Raw genomic sequence first — 24,215 nt, forward strand, 5'->3', positions numbered from 1 at the left:
CAGCCCCTTTCTGTGCCCCTTTGTGTGTTTGTGTGCTTCTGTTTATGTTTGTTTGTGTGTGTGTGAGTATGTTGTGTGCATGCGTGCGTGTGTGTCTGCTATCCAATCACTTTTTTGTCTGCCTTGGCCCATTTGTATATTGCTGTGACTGCGCAAACACTGATGTAGATGTATGTCTTTGATTATGTGCGAAACAGTGTTCTCGTGTGTCTGACTTACTCTGTGTGCGCGCGCGTTTGTGAGGACCTGACAGAGCAGTCCGTTTACTCTGTGTATCTGCTGAACAGACCTGACTAAACGATCTTGGATTGCAGCATGCTGATTTTAGCCCTGGCCAGCTGTTTGGTGTTTACGCTATGAAAGTGTGGACAAGACTGAGGATGATTACCCACAATCCCCCTCTGCACTGACTAAGTACTGACCTGTCATGGAGGGCAAGAGCCGATTAATCCATGGGAGGATTCTCTAAACCTACTCCAGGAGTCTTCTGTAAATCTAATACGGTTTAATTGTGGATTAAATACCGTGCTTAATGAATATAATGAAAAATAACGAAGGGGTGCTATAATAGCAGTTAAGTTTGCTATAGTCCAGTGAAGCTTTGGTAAATGAATCCTCTCAAGCCAAAAGCAAAAGGACTGTGGCACTGGCTGCTTAACCGGCCCCTCCCTATGGAGCACACTGAGACTCCCACTCATCCTGACATACACAGCCACAGCTGCCTGTGTGTCTTCATGGGACACCAAGAGATTGTGTATGTACTGTATACGCAGGCGTGTGTGTGCGCGTGCGTGCGTGCGTGTCTGTCTGTCTGTTTTCATGAGACATGAAGAGACTGTGTATGTACTGTATGTGCAGGCATGTGTGTGTCTTTGTGTGTCTGTTTTTGTGTGTGTTTCTGTATGTGTATGCGGCTGGGCTCCAGGGAGGAGAATGGGGCACAGATGTTAGTTGAATAACTCCACTGCGGTGAAAACGGGGGTGTGCCCCTGTTCCCCCCCCCCCCCTCGAATGCGGTACTCTGGGTGGCGTGATGCTGTCATTACCCAGCAGGGTCGGTGGGTCACCAGGGGGGCGTGTGGCTCACAATAGCAGTCCGCCTCTCTCAGAAGGATGGGTGTCCCGGGACAGATTAACGGCGGTGATGAACGGAGCGGGACGGTGCACGGATGCGCGCACACACACACACACACACACACACCGCAGGCCTTGGGCTCGTGCCCGGTGAAGCGACACACAGCCACGCTCCGGCCCGCTCGTTCCCTGCGGTTTCTCTCCTCCCCTCTGCGTCCGTCCCAACGCTGCCCTACCCAGCAACACCCAGGATGTGTCAGAGAGACGGGCCCTCACCCTGTCTTCCCACCCGCCCGCCCCTCCCTCCCTTCAGAGAGACAGGCCCTCACCCTGTCTTCCCGCCCGCCCGCCCCTCCCTCCCTTCAGAGTGGGACTACAGGCCCAGTCCTGGGCGTGGCCCCCCGGCGCCTTCACAGGCCCAACCAGAGACACATGTCTCCCCCCCCCCCCATGGGATCCTCTCAAAATAACTGTGCTATTTCAGATGGAGAAACAGCCCCAGTCCCTTTCAAATGTACTGTATGTATTTTTTTTATTTTGTACAGTGAGACTGAAGGTTCCCACCCAGTTCTACTCGGCTCTGCTTGTCTGTTTTGCCTGTTTGTCAGTCTGTGTCTGTCCATCTGCCGTAGTTCTGTATTCTGTCGGAAAAATGTTCCTCATTAAACGGGATCGAGGTGTTAGACTTGAGTAAACTCTTTTCCACATTCCTCTCTCTCTCCGATCCTTCCCTTCCCCCTCAAAGATTCCAGTGTATATATCAAATTCCCCAGCTCTGCACTTTTAAATCCCATAGCTGTGATGGCTGGGAACTGTTCTGCTGTGTGCTTCCACCGGACCAGCTGAGAATAACAGAAGGTTCCGGGCCTTTTTCGGTGGAGCGCTCGTGGCTGTGTGAGGACCGGGGTGTGGGGACCAGTGTGTGAGGACTGGTGTATGGGACCAGTGTGTGAGGACTGGTGTGTGAGGACCGGTGTGTGAGGACCAGTGTGTGAGGCCTGGTGTGCGGGGGGGTGAGGGGACGGGCTGCTGACTGCAGGAGGACACAGAGCACAGGGCTCTACCTGCTCAGGTGCAAAACGCTGACTCATCACTTGAGGTGGGCACAGGATGTTAGAGAGGGGAGCGGTGGGTCTTTATAACTGAGGAATCAAAGGTAGTCTGACACATAAACACACACACACGCACATAAACACGCACACAAACACACACACACACACACGTACACGCGCGCACACACACACACACACACACACACATATACATGCACACAAACGCACGCACACACACACACTCGCTCTTCCTGTTTAGAGTGTGACTCATCAGGGCTGGCTGGTATTGTGGAGGCTCCTGATATAGCCCTCCCTATTTTAGCCTCACGGAGGAGGGAGTCCTGACAGTCACTGTCTTTGTTAATGAACGCTGACGAACTGCACAGTCTTCCGCTCACTGTATCCAATGCCACTGTCAAACAGATGGCCTCTTTTCCTCTTCTCTCTCTCTCACACACACACTCACACACACATGCATGAATATACACAACACACACACACACACACACAGCACACACACACACAATGCACTCGCATGCACTCAGACAAATACACAACACACACACACACAGTTTTATGCACTCCCTTCTCTGGCCATTGTGAAAGGGGTCCAGTTGTTGAATACAGAAGGGGCCTCCAGTGTTTGCTGTGAGAGTGAGCTGTATCTGCTTTAGCAGCAGTGTGACAGAGCTCATGCAAACTTCTGGAACTCACCGTGACCTCTGACCCCGTGGGCCTTTAGTTTGGAGAGCAGCTGCCCTCCGTCTGTCTGTGCTGCCGTTTCAGAGCCTGGCCCTAGACACACGCGTTCCGCCCCAACAAAGAGGCCAGCGCCAGCTCCTTTGTGCCGCCCACATTAAATAGAGTGGCCCCCTGAGCAGCTATGCGGTGACCCCTGTGTGTGTGTGTGTGTGTGTTTGTGCGCTTCTGTTTAAGTGTGTGTGTTTGTGCACATGTGTTTGTGTGTGTGTGCGTGCGTGCGCTTGTGTGCATGCTTGCATGCGTGTTTGTGCTTGCGTGCGTGCGTGTTTGTGCGCTTCTGTTTGCGCGTGCGTGCGTTTGTGTGTTTGTGCGCTTGTGATTGCGTGCGTGCGTGCGTGTGCGCGCGTATGTGGGTGGTTGTGGGCGTTTCCCCTGACGGGGGTGGAGCGTGCCTGACGCACGCCCCCAGTGTGATTGAATGCAGTCTGTGTCACAATGAGAGCCTGTCGTGACATCACAGTACCCAACACAGAGACCATCTGCAGAGCCACAAAAGATCCCCCACTGCTCTGCTCGATTCAGGGAGCTAATCACTTTACAGCCCGAGCAGCTGCTGCTCAACCCTGCCCAGAGACAGAGCCACTGTGTCAGTTATACCATTCCACCTCCAGGGGGTGCTGCATTTCAGACAGGCCATTCTTTCAGATGAGACCTGAAAGCTTTTCTGTCTAAACACACCGTAAATATCCTGTAGCTTCTTATCTGACTTTACTTACAGCACACACAAACTGCCATACTCGCTTCCTCTCTCTCTCTGTCTCTGCGGATGTTACCAGTGAGGAGGGGGTAGATTTCATTGGATTATCTCTGTGAATCGGGTTTATTTCAGTGCAGCAGATAGGGCAAGTGACTAGATTTCAGATATCCATGTTTACTGTAGTAATCACCTTTCTTTTGTATGACCAATCTCTCCTCATCTCTCTCTCTCCCTCCCTCCCTCCCTCTCTTTCTTTCTCTCTCCTTCCCTCTCTGTCTTTCTTTCTTCCTCCCTCCCTCTCTCTCTCTCTCTCTCTCGCGGGCATCAATCAGGGATCCTCAGCTTGTAATTAGTGAATAACGAAGCCCCAGGCAGGCAGTGCTACTGGGAGTTTTGTTTGCGTCTGATGCACTGTGCTGGTTTAATGGCTCCCAGATGCGTCTTCCTGCCTCTTCCTGTCTCTTCCTGTCTGGGTCAGGGGTAGGGACTGCCCCATGTCCGGCTCCACGCGGCTTTGGTGCGCATGAGTGCCTTCCCCGGCTCGCACTTGCACATGTGTCAGCTTGTTGCTGCTGCTGCTACTGCTGTTGTTTTTGTTGCTGTTGCTGTTGTGTTGAATTGTGGGAATTGTAGTCTTTCATGGGTCTAGACAGCACACTCCCTGCCTCTGCTCTGCTGCGATAAAACTCACCGCGGCGACCGTAACCGTGCGCCAAACACCGACGTCGCCGCGGACCCCGAGCGCCACAGGAGCATAACCGCCAGATCCTTCGCGCGTGCTGAGCGGGAAAAGTTTTCACAGTCTCCTGTCTCCCCTTTGAAGTTCGGTCTGTAGCGGACGAGCTCCGCGGCGCGCTTTCTTTTTGGGACGTTTACGTAAGGCTTAATTAGCCTTGGTTTGGGGGACGTGCGGTCCCTGTGTGAGCTTCCTCTCGGGCCGTAACAAGGTGCTAATTTCGCTCTGCGGCTGCTGGCTTTCATTAGCGGGAACACGGACGTCGCTATATTCTATCCGCTCGGTTTTGTCGGGGGTGGGGGGGGGGGGTGTGTGATGTCAGGAAGAGCTTTTTTCTTTCTCTGGGAGTTAGGTTTGGGTTGGGATGAGTCTTGTGACCAGACAGGCCTGATGCTTTTTCTCAGGAAACGGCTCCCCAGCACACCCCACACCGTAGCCACACACACGGTGTTTATCGTGTTTGGTCCTCGTTAACACTGTAGTGGGTTAGGCTGCTAAGAGTCAGCCATGTCAGGTCAGGTCAGGTCAGGGCAGTAATCCTGCCGCACCCTTAGAGAGTGCATTAGCCCTCATGGTCTTACAGAGCGTTTTGGCACCATTGTGGCCATGTTCTCACCTGTACAGCTTGCGTAGGTCCTATTCACTCATGCGCATGCGTGCACACACACACACACACACACCGTCTCAGACATACTTGCATTCTAATCATCTTTCTTCTCTCTGTAGACTCCGTGCTCTCCCTGTCTGAACTTACTTTGGAGACCAGCCTGGTAACTGTGTGTGTGTTTATGTTTGTGTTGTGTGTGTGTGTGTGTGTGTGTGTGTGTGTGTGTGTTGGTGTGGGCTTGCTTTTGGCCATTTGTTTTCTTTTTCGATGGAAAAAAACTGTACCCAGTCTTTCTTTCAAATTCTTTGTTTTCCCTCAGTTGTTGATCTCAAAAAGAGACACACATTACACACATAAGCGGACAGACGCTCAGACACACACACACACACACACACACACGCAAGCGGACAGACGTGCACACACACACACACACGCAAGCGGACAGACGCTCAGACACACACACACACACGCAAGCGGACAGACGCGCACACACACACACATACACACAAGCGGACAGACGCTCAGACACACACACACACACACACACACGCAAGCGGACAGACGCGCACACATACACACAAGCGGACAGACGCTCAGACACACACCCACGCACATCCTGGTATTCCACGGGCATGCTGTTGTCTTCACTCTGCTTTTCTCTGTGTGCTGTGTGATATTGACACTGATTTTTTATTTTTTTGCATGTTTACTCCTCTCCTCAAAATTCTCTCCCTTTGTGCCTCCCTCCTTTCTATATCTTCCTTTTTCTCCCTCCCCCTCTCACTTTCTCCATCTCTCTTTCTCCCTCCCCCTCCTGCTCTGTATTCCTCTCTCCCTCCCTCCCTCCCCCCCCCCCCCTCTCTTTGATATGTAGAGGAGCTTCTCGGAGCCCCCCAGAGCAGTTAGATCAGAGAGGAAGTGTCTCAGAGATCCGTTTCGCTTTGCTCGGGACTCGACCGCGTTCCGTTGCTTCCTGTGTTTCTGTCTCTCTGTGCCCGTGATAAACCGAGTCCTGACTCACTCTCAGGATTAGCGTGTTCACAGGTGAGTCAGTGTGTCGCTGTATATCTCAGCAGATCCGCCTGAAAGGCTCTTAAGTTATTTAAAAAATCTGAGAATCGCAGGCTAACGGAGATTAATATTCTATAATTTACAGAGCTCAGCAACACCTCCCCCGACACTCTGCAGTTTGCCAAGGATTCATACAATAAACACGCATCCTGTCAAGTGGCTTATAATGTAACTGAATATAATGTAACACTTTGAATATGAAGCTCTCTTTATTAAGATGTGACATGGCCTGTCAGTGGCTGCCGTCTGATTTCAGCACGTCATAGCGCTCTTAAATAGGACACGCAGCCTTTTGTCACCGTTTACATTCAGAGCCTTGTCCGGCGTGGCAGGAGGGATTGAGCCTCTGTCAGCTTTTCCCACTGGTCATTAGCATCTGAATGTTTGAGACCAGGCTGAGGTGCATCATGGGCTATGTAGTTTCATTTCATTGATGAGACAAAGCTTGAACCTTCATTCACAGGCGTGAATGTTTGCTTGTGCCTCGTCAATAGGATAGTGATCCATCATCTTGGTCGCTTTACCCAGTGACCCACAAGGTGATATGCATATCTTACATTTTGTGTGTGTGGGTGTGTGTGTGTGTGTGCGCACGTGTATCTTCGTTAATCTGAATCCAAAGAGACCTGCTGCACACTGATAAAACACACTGAAATCCTGCAGGGGCTTAGCTCTGATCAGGACACGTTAAGCAGGGCATGTTGATGACACCAAGGCACGTGTCTGTGGACATGCTGAAAGTAATCAAGTATCATCGCATACGTACGCGTACACACACAAACAGGCGGACACGCGCACGCACGCACACACACACACACACACACAGCGCGCACGCTCCCAGTGTGTCAGCAGCTCAGTGCGATTGGGGTTAATAATCACAACCCCACCCACGCGCAATCTCCCACTGACCTAAATAATCCAACATGGCCGCCACAGTGCAGCTGGAGGCTGTTCTCCTCCTCCTCCTCCTCCTCCTCCTCCTCCCACGCAGCTCTGGAGAGACTGCGGGGGGGGGGGAGGCGGGAGGGAGGAAGAATGGCAGACAGAGGGAGATAGAGAGGGAAGGGGAAAGAGAGAGAGAGGGAAGAGAGACGGAAAAACAGCAGACAGGATGCACTGCTTCAGCCTGCAGGTGTCATTGTCTTCTCTTGCTTCCTGTACAGTGTTTCACCACTTCCTCCCCTCAAGCCCCTCCCTATCTGACTGAGGCTGGTGGGGGGGGGGGGGGGGGGGCACTCGCCATAAACCATCTTCCACCCTGCAGACAAAGCAGCAACACTCACTCGCCCATATCCTAGTTCCTAGCTCTCTCTCTCTCTCTGCCCCTGCCTTTAACCCTTTGTTCCCATGGTAACTGAGGGTGGGGGTGTGGGGTGAGTGTGCTGTTGTAAGTGTCTTTGTGCGCGAGCGGGTGCTGGAGCGTAGAGCCTCCACCGCTTGCCGATGATGTCATCCTCCTGGCACTGCGCAAATCACACCTGCATTGCAGCAGACAGCCACCGCTGCTCTCCTGCTGCTCAGTCCGACTGCTTATCGCCCGTAGCACACACATACACACCCAAACACACACATACACACCCAAACACACACACACACACACACGCATGCACGCGTACTTATATACATCTACACACATGCACACACACACTCTCCATGTCGCGCACACACACACACACCTACACACACACACAGACACATCTCTCATGTACAAGCGCACGCACGCAGACACATATGCACACCACATACACAACCTCTCATGTACAAGCGCACAGACACACATGTACACACACACACGCATGCACACACGCATTCTTGTGCGCGCACACACACACACACACACACACACACTCAAGGCTGGACTCTGGTGCAGTTCAGGGTGCCGGTAGTTAATAGGATGTCTCTTTAGTGTAATGCACTTGTTCCCTTGGTGCTTTTAACCGTCCAGTATTGGATTACACTTCAGGATGGAATTCTGCCGGTGTCCCATAGCCTGCGCTCTCAGTGGAAGTGCTGGCTGATCTAATAAGGACAGCTCTCCTGTGAGAGCTGCGTGTGAACAGCTCAGACTGCTGTCTCCGTTTGCACTCTGGGAGGTGAAGGCAGCTGCAGTGTGTGTTTGAAACGCGCGTTTACACACATGCACGTTCACACCTTCAGCACGTTACGTGAAGTCTCGCTTTTGTAGTGTTTGGGGCGAGCACTCTCAGATCTGATTATATTTGTGCACGTTTTTGGTCTTTTTGTGAACGTGTGTGTTTTTTTAGTGGTCATGTCACAAACGAAGGTCATTTCCCAAACAGAGGGCTTGTCCCAAACAGAAGCCATCAAAGCAGTTCCTCCTTCTAAGGGGTCATTCTTTTGAAGGCAGCATCCAATACATCCTGTGCCATTTAGACCGTACAGCAACTCTTTGCAACTCATTTTTGTTCAAACAGCAGAGGCCGGTGTCACTGGCAGCAATCAAGCTTTGACACCCGAGGCTGTTTCCAAGTAGAGTGGGTCGACAGTTTTCAGCTATATCTGAAAAGTGAAGCGTGTTAATTGTGTTTTACAGTAGGGCAACATTTTGAATGTAAGACTAAAATAATGCTAGTAATAGAAGACGTTTCATGTACTAAACCAGTTGTACAAAGACCTTTAAAGCACAGACGGTTGTATTTGAAGGTCAGGCGGGCTTTGTTCCGTCATGTCTCAGTCATTCTGATTGACGGCGCTGTCGTCTCAGTGCAGAGCTGTGTAGGTCAGATACAGATACAGAGAGAAATGGAGAGCTGCCGTTTGGGGGAACGGGTGCTGGAGACCTGTGTCAGCAGCAGGACCCCGAGAGGCCGGCGTCAGTCTCAGGACGAGCGTAGCCCGCGGAACGGGGACGTCCGCGCGCCAACGTGGCGCTGATGTCACTGACTCCGCCTCCACCGCCATCTCTGACTGAGAATAAAGCGAAACAGATGAAGCACTGTGTGTGTGTACGTGGGTCCAGCGGAGACAGCGTGTCACTTCCTGTTCTGCTGCTGGGGGGACGGGAGGTGGGAGGGGGAAGGGGGGGTGTTGGTATTGGCCTGCCCTGTGCAAGTTGATCTGGTTTGAGAGAAGCCGCCAGCACTCAGCCCTGCCTCTCCTGGCTCTCCTGGCTCTCCTGGCTCTCCTGGCTGGTTTAAGTGCTTTCTGATGGAGGCTGGAGGCCTTCAGGTCCTGCAGCAGCCGTTATGAAGCCCTGCTTTGCCCTCTGCTCTGCTCTGACTCGGTCAGCTCACAGGCCTTGAGGTCAGCGGTGGAGGACCATCCTGTATCTGTCCACGTTCCTTTTTATAGCATGAACTTTGACCCCTGACCCTTGCTCTCTGTGACAGTTCTGTGAGATATTGTTCCGTGTGACATTGAATCTAATTGCATTTCTCTCTCTCTCTCTCTCTCTCTCTCCCTCCCTCCCACAGCCAATCGAAGAGCTGGCAATGCTGTGACCTCCATCCTGGCCAAAGAGCTCTTGCAGGAGTCCACCCCGCCCAAGAAGACCAAAGTGCAGAAGGAGGAGCCTCTGATGGAGGCGGGGTCACTGGAGGACCTGCTGGAGGAAGCCACGCCCCTCTCCAGCTAAAGGAGGGCCGTGACTGGACAGACCGTGGATACTGTGTGCGTGTATGCACATTGGGGGGGGGGGGGGGAGAAGGTGCTGGGAAGACCCCCCAACCCTTCCCCCCCACCCCCCTCTCAGGCCCTCTCATTGCTGCTTTGACGCCCTGTGTTTACCCCTCCCCTCCCCCCCCGTCCACGCCCGCTCGGAAGCTTATGCACCATGTTCTGCTACCAACACACGCCCTCCTCCGTCATCACGCACTCACTCACTCATTTACCCGCTCACTCCCTCACCCTTTCCCTTCACTCTCTTCTCTCACTCATTCACTCTCTCCCCTCATTTGCTTTCTCTATTCCTCACTCCCTTCCTCACTCACTCACTGTTTTTCCCACTTAGAGTAATGAGAGTGAGAAGCTATCTTCATTCTTCCATCTTTCTTTTTCTGTCTTCCTGTCCTTTCCCCTTCATCCCTGTATTTTATTGTGTAGTGTAGGACAGATGTTACACATCTTATCTCTACCAAGCCGCTGGCCACGCCCCCTACTCCAGAAGTATCCCTATAAACTGTCTGAAACGGTTTACACTGTCTAAAGGAACCCAGTCTTCGTAATTTTATTTGATTTTTTTTTCTCATTTTAAAACCACCAGTCAATTTAGCAGTGAACCCTTTGAAGAACGGGTTCTGAGTCATTTTGTTGGGATGCTGTCGTACAATGCCATGTCCCAAATCTGCCCCTGAGAGGGTTAGACTTAATATCGCTGTCAAGTGCCAAGGGACGCGAACCACACACATCCAACACAATGCTGGTGAGGATGTAACCACACATATCCAACACAATGCTGGTGAGGATGTAACCACACACATCCAACACAATGCTGGTGATGATGTCTTAAGGTTGCACAGGCACCAATGTTCAGTCTGCACGCCGCGGAGGGGGAAGGTCCGGAGGTCTGGTACCTGAACATCGTTTGAGACTCCGCTCCGTGTTCCTCTTTCCTTTGTTCTCGGGACGATTTTATTGGGAATATTCTCTTTTTTTTTTTGGGAATGTCGATCATCTTGTTTTTTGTTTTCAATGCACCGTATCCATTTCACGAAGACATCTCTCCAGATGCACTGGACCTGAGAAAGCTGGCAAACCGCAATTAGAGAATGTGTGTGTGTGTGTATGTGTGTGTGTGTGTGTGTGTGTGTGTGTATGGACTTACTGTCACTGTAGTCAGACACACTGTAAACTCTCACTGGGGCCTTCTGCTGGAGCTCCAAGGACACTGGAGAGCAGTTTAAGATTCAGTAGAGAAACGAAACCTTTCTTCCCCCCTCAGGCCCTTGTTTGACCACCTTACTCAGTCAGCTGTGAGGTCTCGGCTGTGCAGTCCCAGGCATATGAATATACTGTAGATAACGTTTCCCACGCTGCCCTTATGTAGCTCTGGCTTAGCGTTAGCATGACGTAACATAAACCAAGGACACATGTAATGAGCTTCCTTTCAGCAGTCACCCTGGGCTGATTTCACATCGGTGTGTGATCCTTTACCATCCATGGCAACACCGCCTGAATCACCGTGATGCCAAAGCATTTTAGAGTCACTGCGAAAACCTCGTCAGTCACCGATGGAGCCATCGAAGTCGCTTCCGAAACGTTGAAACGATCTTATTCAGCGCTGAAACTACCAGGGGTGCTGATGATTGCTCCTGAGTCACTGTTGAACCTGTCGGATGTACTGCTGAACACTTCCGGGTCACCATCGAGGTCGTCAGTGACGAGTCGCTGCAGAAACGACAGTCATTGGTGGAAACTCCGCAGTCGCCGTAGAGACGCTCAGCGCTGTCCGTCCCTTTGTCTGTCGGTCAGCGAGTCTGTCCCGCCTGCTCGCTGCCTCTCCTGCTGGTTGAGAGTGTGGACGGCGAGGCTGGGTCTGAGCTAGGCCGTGCCGGTGCTGTAATACTGTTGTCTGATGCTCCTCAAAATAGGCTCACGGAAAAGGTTTTGGCCTGCAGTGTCTGCACTGCAGTCCCATCTGTTACTCCCCAGCTTCCATTTTCCTCACTGCGTTTGAGTACGCGGGAGGCCAGGAGCCGCCTGCCCTCCAGGGCGGGAGAGGTGTCAGAGCGTTGCTTTTTCCTCAAGCTGGAGTCAAAGCCACCATGCAGCATGAAGCCATTTTGGCTCCAGCCCCAAAGCACAGGGCCTCGACCTGGAGTCCGCACCGCTGCCCTTTCAGTAGTTAGCGTGGAGTGTGTGAAGATGACACTGTAACTGTGTGGTATGAGGGCTGCCGACGGCATGCCTGAGTTTTCTTTTTCCTTTTTTTTTTAAAAGACATTTTCTTTTCTATTCCAATTTTTATCCTGGTTAATGTTTTAATGTGTCTGAAGATGACAAAAAAAAATCCCATTTTGTTTGGCCGAGATCTTCCAGTTCACTGTGCTTATTTGTATATTGAACTATATTACTATATTTAGATATATTCTGTTAAGGTGTTATTTTACAAACCCAAACGATTAAAAGTGTCTTGAATGTTTTTTTTCTGTCTTTTTTCCTTTTGTTCTGAAATGCTATAATTGAAATATTGTTCACTTGCCTGGGCTGCCATTTGCAAATGTCTTGGGGGTCACTGTTCTCTACTAAAGTCTTTCTGTGTTTCTTTTTCATGTTAAGGTATTGTCACATGCAATTCCACATGTACTCCATAGAAACTGTCTTGTGATTATCATATGAAAGAAAAGCATTGTAAGGAGCAGGTCCCTCAGAGGGATGGTTGTAGAAACAGGAAACATGCGTCCTTGTCTGTGGACAGACAGATACTAATGGGATTTACCTTGAAGTGCTGATACCAGCAAGCTGGAAATTGCTGCTGTGTTTCTTTCTGTGTTGCCGCGGAATAAAAAGGAAGATTTCCGTAGATTTTGCTGAAAATGCGTGCCGTCGGACCAGGGCGGGGCAGACCAGGCCCACGCCGGACTTTGATGTCCGTGTGAGAAAGACAGACTGCGGTTATGTTTAGCGCAGCCGGCTGGGATGGTTATTTTGGGCGTTGTGTGTGTCCTCTCTGTGTTAGAGGTCATAGGTCTTGAGGTGGGCAGTTTCCTGTGGGGGCGTCTGTCTGTGTGTGGCTCTGTCATCCTAAAACTCCCCGATACACACACACACACACACACACACACACACACTCTCACACTCACACTCACACACACACACACACGCACACACACTCACATTCACTCTCACTCACTCTCCCTCACACTCACACGCACTTGCACTTTCACTCACGCACATTCACTCACTGACACACTCACTCAAAAGCATGCACACACTCATACACACATACACACACTCACTCACTCTCTGACACACACACACTCGCACTCATTAACATACAAGCACACACTCTCACTCGCACACTCACATGGCCACATACATACTCATCTCACACACATGCGCGCACCCACGCACACACGCACTCACGCACTCTCTCACTCAGGTTCTGTACTGTGCGGTGTGAAACGGGCCTCACTCAGATGTACTCTCCTTCTGGAGCCACGCCAGAGGAAATTCCACTCCAGAGACACATTTCTCAACTCACAGGGGGAGAGGAGGGGGAAAGGGGCTCTGTCAGAAGTTCAGCATTACAGCATACAGAGAAACTGCTGGCCCTGCACAGACACGCACACACACACACACACACACAAACACACACATGCAGGCCAGAAGTGTGCAATATTTCAAAGTTTCATTTCATGATTGTGGTTAAATGTCTGGTTTCTGCTCTGCCACGTGCCATCAATAATTCTCCCCCTGTCCTCGGACAAAGAGCTTTCTGGAAGACTCCCAGGCTCTCTTGGGGGGGGGGGTGCAAATAGCTTTCATCATGCAGCATATCACAGTATCTCAGAGCAGCTGTTGGGAAATGTAGTTTTGGGCCACCTTGCACAACTTCCTGTCCTGGACTTCATCTCCCATCAACCCCTCTGGAGCCAATGCAGCCCAGTTGCCAATAGTTGACCCCCTGAAGAGGAGGCCACTCCGCGGGGCAGGAGCCATGAGAGGGGGGGAGCAGTGGAAGAAAACATATCCTCTTGCCTGGAGATTGTCTGTGTTGTGATTAACACAGGAAGCGTCAGGGCACAGAGCCCAGTAGAGGAAGGGATGGAGTGGAAAAAGGGAAAGATTCCTCCGCTTCCCTGGGGCTGAAGTGTGGCAGGCCTGGAACGCGGGCGTCGGAATTCAGTCCTGGAGGGCCGCAGTGTCTGCTGGTTCTCTGCGTGTTTCAGTACCGGCGATTCGTTTTGAGTCATAGATTTGCTGAAAAATCCACACTCAGTTTTTCTCTTAGGCCTTAATTGGCTACTGACTCAAAGGAAGCCTTTCAAACCTGCAGACACTGCAGCCCTCCAGGACTTGGGTTTGACACTCCCGCTCTTGAATAAAGGCATTATATTAAAATCAGCATTATGGAACAGGACGTGAAGTTGTGGCACTGTAAAGAGAAGCCAAAGGTGCTGTAAACTGCTGTTGTGCAGTTGCTCCCGATTCCCCTCTGCAGCTGTTCTCAGATATGGGAGCGAAGAAGGAAGAGTTGAACTGGTTATCTGCTTACTTGCTGAAAACTGATCTAGAGTCAGTCCATAGTGGGAAGAAGGTAGGGGAGCGCAAGGTAGAATGCGTTGTGATGTGGGCGTCATTTGAAAAGGGGTGCAGTATTTCACCAGATTACATCATGTTTTTGTTTTGTAAGGTCTCAAAAAAAAAAACATGACTTGTGATGTTTTACCTTGGCATTCAAGAGTTAATTTCTGTTCCCATTAGTATTTTGGCTTCAAATATGTTTGTTGAAAAGCAAATGCTGTTCTGTAGCCAGTGAAAACAGTGACTGGCACCCAAAGGTGTTTTCAGTAAAGTTTTCCGGCTCCTTGACAGCTGTGATGTCACAGCGACCCTGAGGGGCGGCAGTTGAGGGGAGAGGCGGGCAGCTGTTGTATTCTGGTGATTATTTGTAAATGCGAGACGTGCTCTACAAAGGGCTCCAACTGAAATGCAAATATGCTCTTTGAAATGATTGTGGCTGCGTTTCGGCTGTGTTCTTCTGGACGCAATAAACGCCAAGCTTCGCGTCTCCAGCGATGTCGCTTTTCCCTTTTGTCATCCGAAACGTTGAGCCCTGAAGCAAAGTCAGGCCCCTGCAGACTGATGTCTCAACCGAAAGGGCCTGGAGTTTTGTACTGGCTTGTGTTTGCTGTCAGGATGAGCACAGTCTGAAGCTAACTGTGTCTGATGTGTAGGCACTCTCTCATGCTTGTTTCTGGGCTGTTGTGCTGTTCTCTTCTGTTGCGCAATATTGCTCTCTCTTGTTTCATTGCACTATTCAGAGGTATAATATATGTGCCGGACCTTGCAGTAGGGCCAAGGGAAGGAGAGTGGCGGTCAGAATTGGCCGTGTTGCACAGCAGGTGAGTCTGCCATAAACAGAATCCTGTAAGTCCAGGTGACCCAGCACAGAACTGCACCTGTGGGCAGAACATAATCTCTTTTCTATAAGGGCTGAAGGCAGAACTCTGAGCTCTACTGGAACAGAGGCAGTGTGGCTCTGACACGCCCACTGTACGTATCTGTAGAGGAAGTCGAACCGGTTGTTCTGTGCTGCAGAATAATCACGCTCAGTGCCCTTACTGGAAGAATATTGTTTTCCAAGCATTTTTATTCCTAAAATGACCACAGCTATCCTCTTACATAATCCTGTCTGCTAATTTGAATGTTACCTTATCCCTAAGACTTGCCTGTCGGGGCAAAGTGTTGTCAAAGCGGCTTTATTGGCCGCAAACCCTACAATGCAGTGAAAACCATCAGTCAGGGGGAACATGGGCTCATTTACCAAAGCTGATTGTCATGTTTTAGCATTTGTGTCTCATGAGTCTTGTCAGAAATATACAAACTTTTTATTGCTCTGGCTGTCGGTCGGTAAGGGACTGTTCTGCTCTGCTCTGTGCTCATTGGCGTAGTACAATTTAGCTGAGCCCGTACATGAATATCACCGTAGTTACACTTAGCAATTTAGGGCTGTTTGGCTGCAGGGATGCATCTTTGCACCATTGACAGTGCAAATTGAATTTTTGCTCGTAATCGGAATGCGTAGTCATCCACAGCGTCATAGAATCAGTCACAGAATCCTACGTTCACAGGGCCTCGTCGACTTCAGCTGCTCAGCAGCGTTTCCCCAGAGCGCTTCCTGGTCCCCGGGGAACTGCTTTGATCGTTGGCGGTGTTAACTTGCTTTGAGGAAGGGGACGTGTCTCTGTAGTGAGCAGCAGCAGCATTTTAAACTCAATATCAGCCCACGTTCATTCCAGGCGACACGCGCCCTGCGTGGTCGACCAGGTTTGACTGCCGTTCACCAGCCCCTGCTCGTGTGTGAGAGAGCGGGAGAAAGAGCCTGAAAACACATTTTCCCCTCCAGCTGAAAACATCTGCTACGAATCAGTCCGACGGTCGGAGAACAGTTCCACTCGAGGAGCCGAACTTCTGTGCGCCAGTCCATATGCCGGGCTGCCATTGGACGCTTTCCCTGGCAAGCTCGGCTGTTTCTGTCAGCCACCCAGTATGCCACCGGCTGTGGGGTCTCGCCTTGTTTTCTTCGGCTGTGCAGTTTGGGTCAGAAACAGATGGAGGCGCAAATGAGCCGGACAGAGGAACAGGCCGGCGGGCCCTGGAGGCTGTTTGGGGCGGGGAGGGGCGGGTTAGGGTGGGGTCGGAAGAGAGGAGTGGGATTTTGCGGACTTGAGGAACGCTGGTGAAATTTTCATCTTCAACATCGTTATGTTAGTTGGGAACGGCACAGGAATCCACAGGCATCGACTGCAGCACTGAAAACAGTCTTCTCTCCCCTGTCTTTCACCCTCTTGTCTTGTGTTTGCAGTCTGTCCTCTGGAGTCTCTGTGTTGCTCAAAGCTCACCTGTGCAGAGACGTGGGGGAGGGAGAGGGTGCAAAAGCTGCCATGGGCCTGTAAGTGAGAGAAAACATCTGAGGAGATGGAGAGAGAGAGCGAGGGAGGAAAGGGGATTATTCCCAGCTGCGTTGCCTTGTTCAACCCTGGGGTTCCTTTGACATCCAACAGTGGCAGTAGTAATGTGTACACACAGAAAGGAGCAATGCCCGCACCCCTCCCTGAATCAGCAGTGCATTTTACATGCTATACTGTTCTGGGCCCTGGGGTACCCAGAGTCCCCTGTGACTGCACACCCCGCCCCCACGGAAACCACACCATCAGTGCTTACTCCGCCCACATGACCCTGATTGACAGCTCAAAGTCTGCTTTCCCCATGCTCAGGACAGTGGGCTCATTCTAGTTGCTTATTTTATCCGTCCTCGTCTCCTCGGTCCTCATCTGACCCAGAGATTAAGGTCCGCCATCTTTAAGGACATTCCAATCTGTTAAATGCTCCTTGGAGGAGCTAGGGGCGAGGAGGTTCCCGAAGGATGCTCCATCGAGGATGCACAAGTGCATTCTATAAATGAATCGACCTCTCCAAATCTGAAAGGTCTGTAATTGACAAGGCTTAAAACTGACACTGGATTTCCATTTGCCTAATACACGTTTCCTTAATTTCTCCACCCTTGTATCTCATCCTTGCATCCTCTGTTGCGTGGAGCTAAGGAGTGAGGAATGGACACGAGGAAGAGATATAAGGAGTGCAAATAAGTGATTGTAATGAGCCCCATGAAAGCCTCAGTAATACTTGCCCCACCCACAATACCCTTAAGGACAGCTCCAGCAGTACTTGCCCCTCCCAGACGCCCTTAATCGACAGCTCCAACTCTGCTTGCCCCACCCACCGGACCATAAATGACAGCCCCTTATAGGGCTTTTCCCCACCCACAGGAGCTGGACTGACTGCTCCAGGTTATTTCTGTATCCTCCATCAAATGTAATAAAGAGGAGATGGATGCACCTGTGTCCGAGGAGAGGGCTCAGTGGTCCGCGTCATGAGATCTGTGATTTGAATGCTGTCGGTGACTCTCCGAGGTAAATATAATTCTGTGGGCCTGTTGGCGGAGCATTCCATATACCTGACCTGGAATTATCCCTAATAACTCCGAGGGTCAAGGGGAGGTGGTGGTGGTGGTGGTGGTGGTGGTGGGGGGGAGAATGTGGCCTCAGGTGTCAGACAGATGTGTTTGTAACCCTGTATAGAAAGTGAATGCGAAACAGGGGATTTCAAAGCCATACACAGACATGGATGCTACGCTACAAGGACCCTTTGTTAAATTTGGAATTAGACACATTACAATGTGCTTTCACAAAGTAAAAGACCAGCCCACTCGTTAAGCCAGCGTCATTTTCTTTGTGTTGACCAGAAATGCCTTGCTCTGTGTGGCGTCTGTACAAGTTACGGTTATGGTTTGTGGATGTTTCTGGAGGCTTGGTTCCCTAAAAACTGTATTTGACCTCACAGCTTTGTACATTTTGGTGTAATAATAATAATAGTAGTAGCAGTAATAATAATAATAATAGTAATAAAAATAGTAGTAGCAGTAATAATTATTTTAGTAGTAATAGTAGTAGCAATAATAATAGTAATAATAATAATAATAATAATAAAACATGTGCCTGGATGATTGTTTTTGCATTCTGCAGAAATTCCCCAGTCTTCCGCGATGTTCGGCATTTCGTCCTGAAGAGGACAGACACGCTGAACTCTTTCATTAACGAAGAGAGTCGGGGATGGACGCTGCCTCTCCTCCCTCCGTCCGGAGGACAAAAGCGGCCGTGCATAATTGGCCCGATGAGATCCAGACCGCACAATGGCGCCCAGGCACGCACTGCAATGAGCACGGGGATCAAAGCACCGTCCAATCACAGCAGCCTGCCCTTTTTTCTCAGGGAGCCGATTGGCCGCAGTATGTTGCTGCGGTCTCCAGGTAGCAGCCTTATCCCCTGGGAGTATTTCCCATCAGCCTCTGGGTCAGTGTGCTTCATTAACGGGGGAAGGCAACACATTCACAGCCCTCTTTGTTTCCCGAGCTGATCTGAGTACAGAGTAATCTACTTTGTTTAAATGTCCCCTTGTTGTTGCTGTTTTTATCCAATTCTATTAAGTCAAAAGGTGAATGCAGACTATTTCAGCTGAAAGGGAGTTGATGAATAATTTATCTGGCCACAGTCTCGCTGTACAATACCTCTGACAGGACCAAGATGTTCCGCTGGAGATTTTTAGCCTCCATTATTAATTTCTCATGAGCTCTGTTTTTGCTGCCGCGGACCTAGAGAGCGGGAGATGGGAGCAAAATGCTGACCCCCTGAGCCGCCAATAGCTTTACTAAGTAAGCTGTCAGGATCAAATCACCCACAATGCAATGCATGTGTCTGACCTTGAATGTTTACCTGTGGGCGGCCTGTAGCGTTGATAGTTAATGATTTTGTGTGGGAAAACCCATCCTGGTTGCAATCGGATGGTAAGGCATCTCACCAAGAGGACACATTATGACTAATGGGAATGCAGTGTTCGGCCTTATTGCTCTATATGTGTGTGTGTGTGTGTGTTTGTGTGTGTGTGTGTGTGTAGGTGTGTGTGTGTGTTTGAGGCGATCCTGGGATTGCCCAGTGTGTATAATTATGTGCATAACAAAGACATTGTTTCAGATTGTGCGCTTTTCTGCAATGTCAAATCCTCTTATCTGAATTTAGACACCTGACCCTTTTGCTGCGGTCCTCGGTGCTGTCGCTGGACCCCTTCAGCGTGTTTCTGTAAGAGGCTTCACTAAATGCATTACACAGCCTCGTGTAAAACAAGCAGCGGGCTAATTAATGGTGGACACAGTGCAGTCAGCTGATTACCACGCTGTCGTCTAACCGTGATGTCTTCATCGCTCGCGCGCGCTCGGACGCGGCCCGTGTCACCACTGCCTGTGTCACCGCTTCCCGTGACCCGCGGACTGGCAGGCGGGGACACGCCAGGGTTTGGTTGATGGATAACAGAGATGTGCTTTAACAGAACACCACATAGAGGGGCCAAAAAAAAAAAGCTTTGCTTTTTCAAGGACGTCCTTGCAGAAGGACTGATTTCGCTTGGGTGGGGTGGAGGCGGGTGCAGGGGGGTGTTCACAGAGGTGCAAATCAAACAGGGTTGGTGAGCAGGCAGGTTTTTTTTTCTCTCGCTAGGGTTTTTATGTTGCCGTGTGAGTATGCGAGGAAGTTCAAACTGAGATCTGATTGGTGTTTTTTCTTGTAGATAACATCATGATTTATTCATATTCTGAATCATCCTCTCCTTCCCTGTGGCTTTGGTGACACGTCTGTTTAACGGTGACCCATAAAAGGGGCTACTGAGGGAGGATGAAGCCTGCGCTGAAAATAATGTGCATCTTCATCTGCATCATATTAGATTTCTTATGTAAAATACGTACTATTTAACCGTGAAGTTACTGCAAAGAGACAGTTTATCATGACAGTTTATTAATGAGAGATATCCGCGTATTCCTGTATAATGGCAGATGCATTATTCAGGAATATTCAGAAATCTCTCATTAATAATACTCATTTTAATCATGATGATGATGATGATCAAGAAGAAGAAAGTTGTTTTATTATTCTTATTCTTATTATTTTTATCATCATCATCATCATCATCATCATCATCACAGCATTGCTATAAACATATCCATGTTTCATTTTCCTGCCATAGAACAGCCAGATCCTCCGCTGGTTGTCTTTCTGGGTCAGGACACACCCAGACGCGGACCTTGGTCAGGCAGAAACATTGACCCGTCTGTGACTGTGTCTCTCTGCAGTGCCCTGCTGGATGTCTCCCCGGATTGCTGGGGGGCAGTCTGTGGGTATCGTCTGGCCTTCAGACGAGGGTGAGGATGAGGATGACTAGGACGCTGTTACTGAGGAAGGTAAAGGAATGGGTGATGGTTACTAATGGTGATGGCGATGACGACGCTGGCTAGTGGAGGTTAATGAGGACGTGTTGTTGGCTAGCCCGGGGGAGTTCATGTTCTGAGCTAAAGAACCTGGGCTGTGCACACGCCAATCACACGCCAGTTACACGTGTCTGCGTCCTATTGTTATAACCCACTTTCCTGTGTATTCGGTTTGAGAAAGGCGAGTCTAGTTTTAACCCCCCCCCCACCCCCACCCCTTTGTAAAGGGGGCATGTTTCAGGCCTTGGGGCACGGGGACATGCCACGGAAGAGACAGGGAAATTTTGGGGGGGGGGGTCTTTTAGGAGCTCGTGTGCTGACTCCACCTGGTTTTTTTCCCTTCTCCCTCCCTCCTGTGGGTACGCACGGATCCAGGAGGAGATGAGCGGAGCGGGCTGACCCACATTCCGTCGCCCGGTCGCTGACGCTGACTGGATGTGCCCGCAGACACTGCGGACGCTGAATGTGGAGGGGCGGGGACTCAACGGAGATCCTTAGCGATGGCGATCCGGTGATTTACTCTGATCCTCTTAGGCATCGCTGACCGCACATCTGCCACATCAGCCAAACCGTTACCGAAAAAAGCACATTTACATTCCAACACTTACTGCAGTACACTCACTCACTGATAACGCCCTAAAAAGACACCTTTGTTGCGGCGTTCATATAGTTTGGTCTGGGGAGAGGTTTTTGCTGTCTTGCTCTACTGTTTGTAAAAAGGTGTGGAGATTTGATAGACAGACTGGGCTTAAAGGCTTAACGTCTGCAAATCTGAGGTTCCTAATGCTGGCACAAACAAAGTGGAATCTTTTTTTGTTTTGTTTATTGTGGCTCGGGACTAGAGGAACGCGTCTCGATTATTTCAGAGGAAGTACAAATGTTTCTGGGTGTAAAATTCCAATTTGGTTTCTATAGAGCACCTTCATTCCCCCTCACCCAGAAAATGTTTTTTTGTGAGCCATGACATCACCACTTTGAGGCAGTTGCCATGGTTACCCATGTTCTCCACTGATGAATATCAACCCCCCGCTCACAAATCTCTCCTGCCCCCTCCTTTCCTTCCCTTCCCTTTCCCTCTCATCGCTTCTGTTCTGCTCTCTCTATTCTCTCATATTTTCAGTTCCCTCCCTTTCCATCTCTTTGTCCTTTTCTCCCTTTTTCCTCTTTGCCCGTCAGCCACCAGCACATATTCACTGCAGAGACACAGTGCACAGTTAACACAGGGCAGACACAGAGCACACAGTGACACAGAGCACAGTAGCACTGCGAACATTCGGTCCTGAGACACAGTAACACAGAGCACAGTAACGCTAGTTACTGTGTAGTCCGAGACTAGTAGTCCGAGACTTTAGACCAGTCGGCAATCTGTCAGTGTCTCAGAAACAATGAGACAGGCGGGTAGAAAACCAAGACTGGCAGAAATGTCAGCCTGCCACCTCTGGCCTTTTCTACCTGCTGTTGCAGAGGCTCATGGGTAGACATAGACGTTCGGTCATGATTTATTGTTATGAAAACCATAAATCATTGACCTAATGATGTATTTCAGCAGCATTTCTTGTCTTTCCAACTCACACAAAGCCACATATGCTTTTGCCTTCAGTAGTTACAGGTGTTTACTGGGGAACACTGGTGGAGGTGCTGGGATTCCTTTATCTCCATCTGGTGCTTTATTGTATGATTCACTGAGAGCGGTGTGTGTGTGTATGTGTGCGTGGGAGGTGTGTGCATGTGTATGTGTATGTGTGTATGTGTGTGTGTGTGAGAGAGAGAGAGGGTGACAATTTTCCTCTCCTGTTAGTAGATGATCAATACCCAGAGCTTCTGAGCCCGACGGCAGATTTATACCCCTGTTGCCCACAACGCTCTCTCGGCGGCGAGAAAATACAGCACTGCAGAGGCAGAACAAAGGCAAGGGGGAAATGGAGCCGGGCAGCAAATCAACGATGAAAGAGGGAGAGAGAGAGAGAGAGAGAGATGGAGATGGAGAGAGGGAGAGAGAGAGAGAGCAGAAAATTGCATAGAATAGACATGGAAGTGCCTGTGCTGGTGTTTCAGTGCAGTAAGCAGCTTAGGGTCTCGTGTCAGTTTGTCCCCGTGGCCTGCATTTGTGTGGGAGAAGAAAGAGGGAATAATTTGCCTGTGTAGGATTAGTTTGTGGAGACAATAAGGCAATGGCAGACTGCTCCCCAGACCCCTCTCACCTGGAGAGGGCCCCCATCGAGCGTTTAAATGTGTGACATCCACCAGGCTCCCCATGTCTCCGGTGCAAAAGTCTGCCTTCTCTGCATGTCATTTTTGGTGGGGAGTGGAGGGGAGGGGAGGAGGGGTGTTAATGCGCTTCACTGATACTGACAGCGTGTGGTGTGCGGTCCTGAGATTAACGTGTCAAATAATAGACAGGTGTGTCACTCCTGCGCACCTGTAGGTGTGCATACATAACTCACACCCCCACCCCCCCCTTTTCTCCCAAACGTCAAACGGAACAAAGCGACCTGAAAAATGCAGCCGATGACGGTGGGACGAGAGCACCGGTGGGGAGAGGGGAGGGGAGGGGAGGGGAGGGGAGGGGAGGACTGAGAGCCTGGTTTCCATGGAAACGGGAAGTCGGGGGGGAGCTCGGGCGTGCTCGATTAACCGCGTTTCTCATTCCGCGCGGCGGCTGTTCGCCGTGAATAGCTGAGCAGGATGAACCGCCGCTCAACGACTCCGCCCCCCCCCCCCGACACAGTCGGCCCCCGTTTCGCGAAGGAGAGGCTCAGCCAAACCGGAGGAAGGGGGATGGGAAGAGGAACAAGAGGATGTCTCACTCTCAGAGCTTCCTTCCAGGCCAGGGGCTTCATGCGACATCTGCTTCATTCATACATTCCTTCTGGCGCTTCTGCTCTGAATAAACGCACGAATGCATCCTGGTTTAAAATGGCCGACGCAGTAACAGACACACCGCAATGCAAGGATCACCATGTTTCTCAGACGCTGCAGAGATGTGTTTCACTGTTTATATAACATACCACATACCAATGGAACGATGTCAGTTCACCATCACACACAAGGGAAAAATACAGTATTGCACTTGCTGTCATATTTTTCTCTGTGGACATAAGGCATTGCAATGCTTTCACCCCCAGGAAACACTCTTAAATCAGTGAATATTTATATACTTCTTGGAGATATTTTAGATGTTGAGGGTTTTCTGAACTTGGAGCAGTCCTGTCACAGACCTGACACACAACCTCTTCCCAGTGGTGCTGAAACTGTTCTCAGATGGTTAAAAAAAAAAACTGTAACTGTTCTTCCCTGCAGTTCAAGTGATTAAAGACCTCAGCAGGAGTCTGGCTTTCCCCTGGGGCTTCAAACACTGTAAACCATCCTCCCTTCCAGTATAATAACAGAACTGCTTGGTATAGCATACAGCCCTGTGTTAAAATATCTTTGTGTTTGTTTTAGTGCATACTAATGTGGTCTGCCAGTCATGGTGCTCTATGTCTGTAATTCCAGGTCCCTGTTCACACAAGGGGCTGGGAGAATTGTGGAATGGGTTTCTGAAAGAGGACAAGCTGAGCTCAGGAAATGAAAGTCCTACTGACCTCAAATCAGTGCAGCTCAGGAGCTGTGGCACACAAGTAAATATTGGAAATGTTTGGATACGTGAAGTTTCACATACTGGAAATTTTAAGTGGGTCAGTTTGTGTTGTTTGTGAACTTCCACAGCCCTACCTTGT

General features: G+C 50.2%; 1 protein-coding gene across 1 annotated transcript in view; it reads left to right on the plus strand.

Annotated features, from left to right (window-relative positions):
* Positions 1 to 12,100, plus strand: part of LOC118223413 (protein diaphanous homolog 1) — a 36,190-nt gene extending 24,090 nt beyond the window's left edge. Inside the window, exon 10 of the mRNA XM_035409905.1 lies at positions 9,434 to 12,100. Coding sequence (XP_035265796.1) covers positions 9,434 to 9,594 — 161 coding nt within the window. The 3' untranslated portion in view covers positions 9,595 to 12,100. The remainder of the gene's footprint in view (positions 1 to 9,433) is intronic.
* The last annotated feature ends 12,115 nt before the right edge of the window (positions 12,101 to 24,215 follow it).

Source organism: Anguilla anguilla, chromosome 3 (genome assembly GCF_013347855.1).
Source record: "Anguilla anguilla isolate fAngAng1 chromosome 3, fAngAng1.pri, whole genome shotgun sequence".
Classification (NCBI taxonomy): Eukaryota; Metazoa; Chordata; class Actinopteri; order Anguilliformes; family Anguillidae; genus Anguilla; species Anguilla anguilla.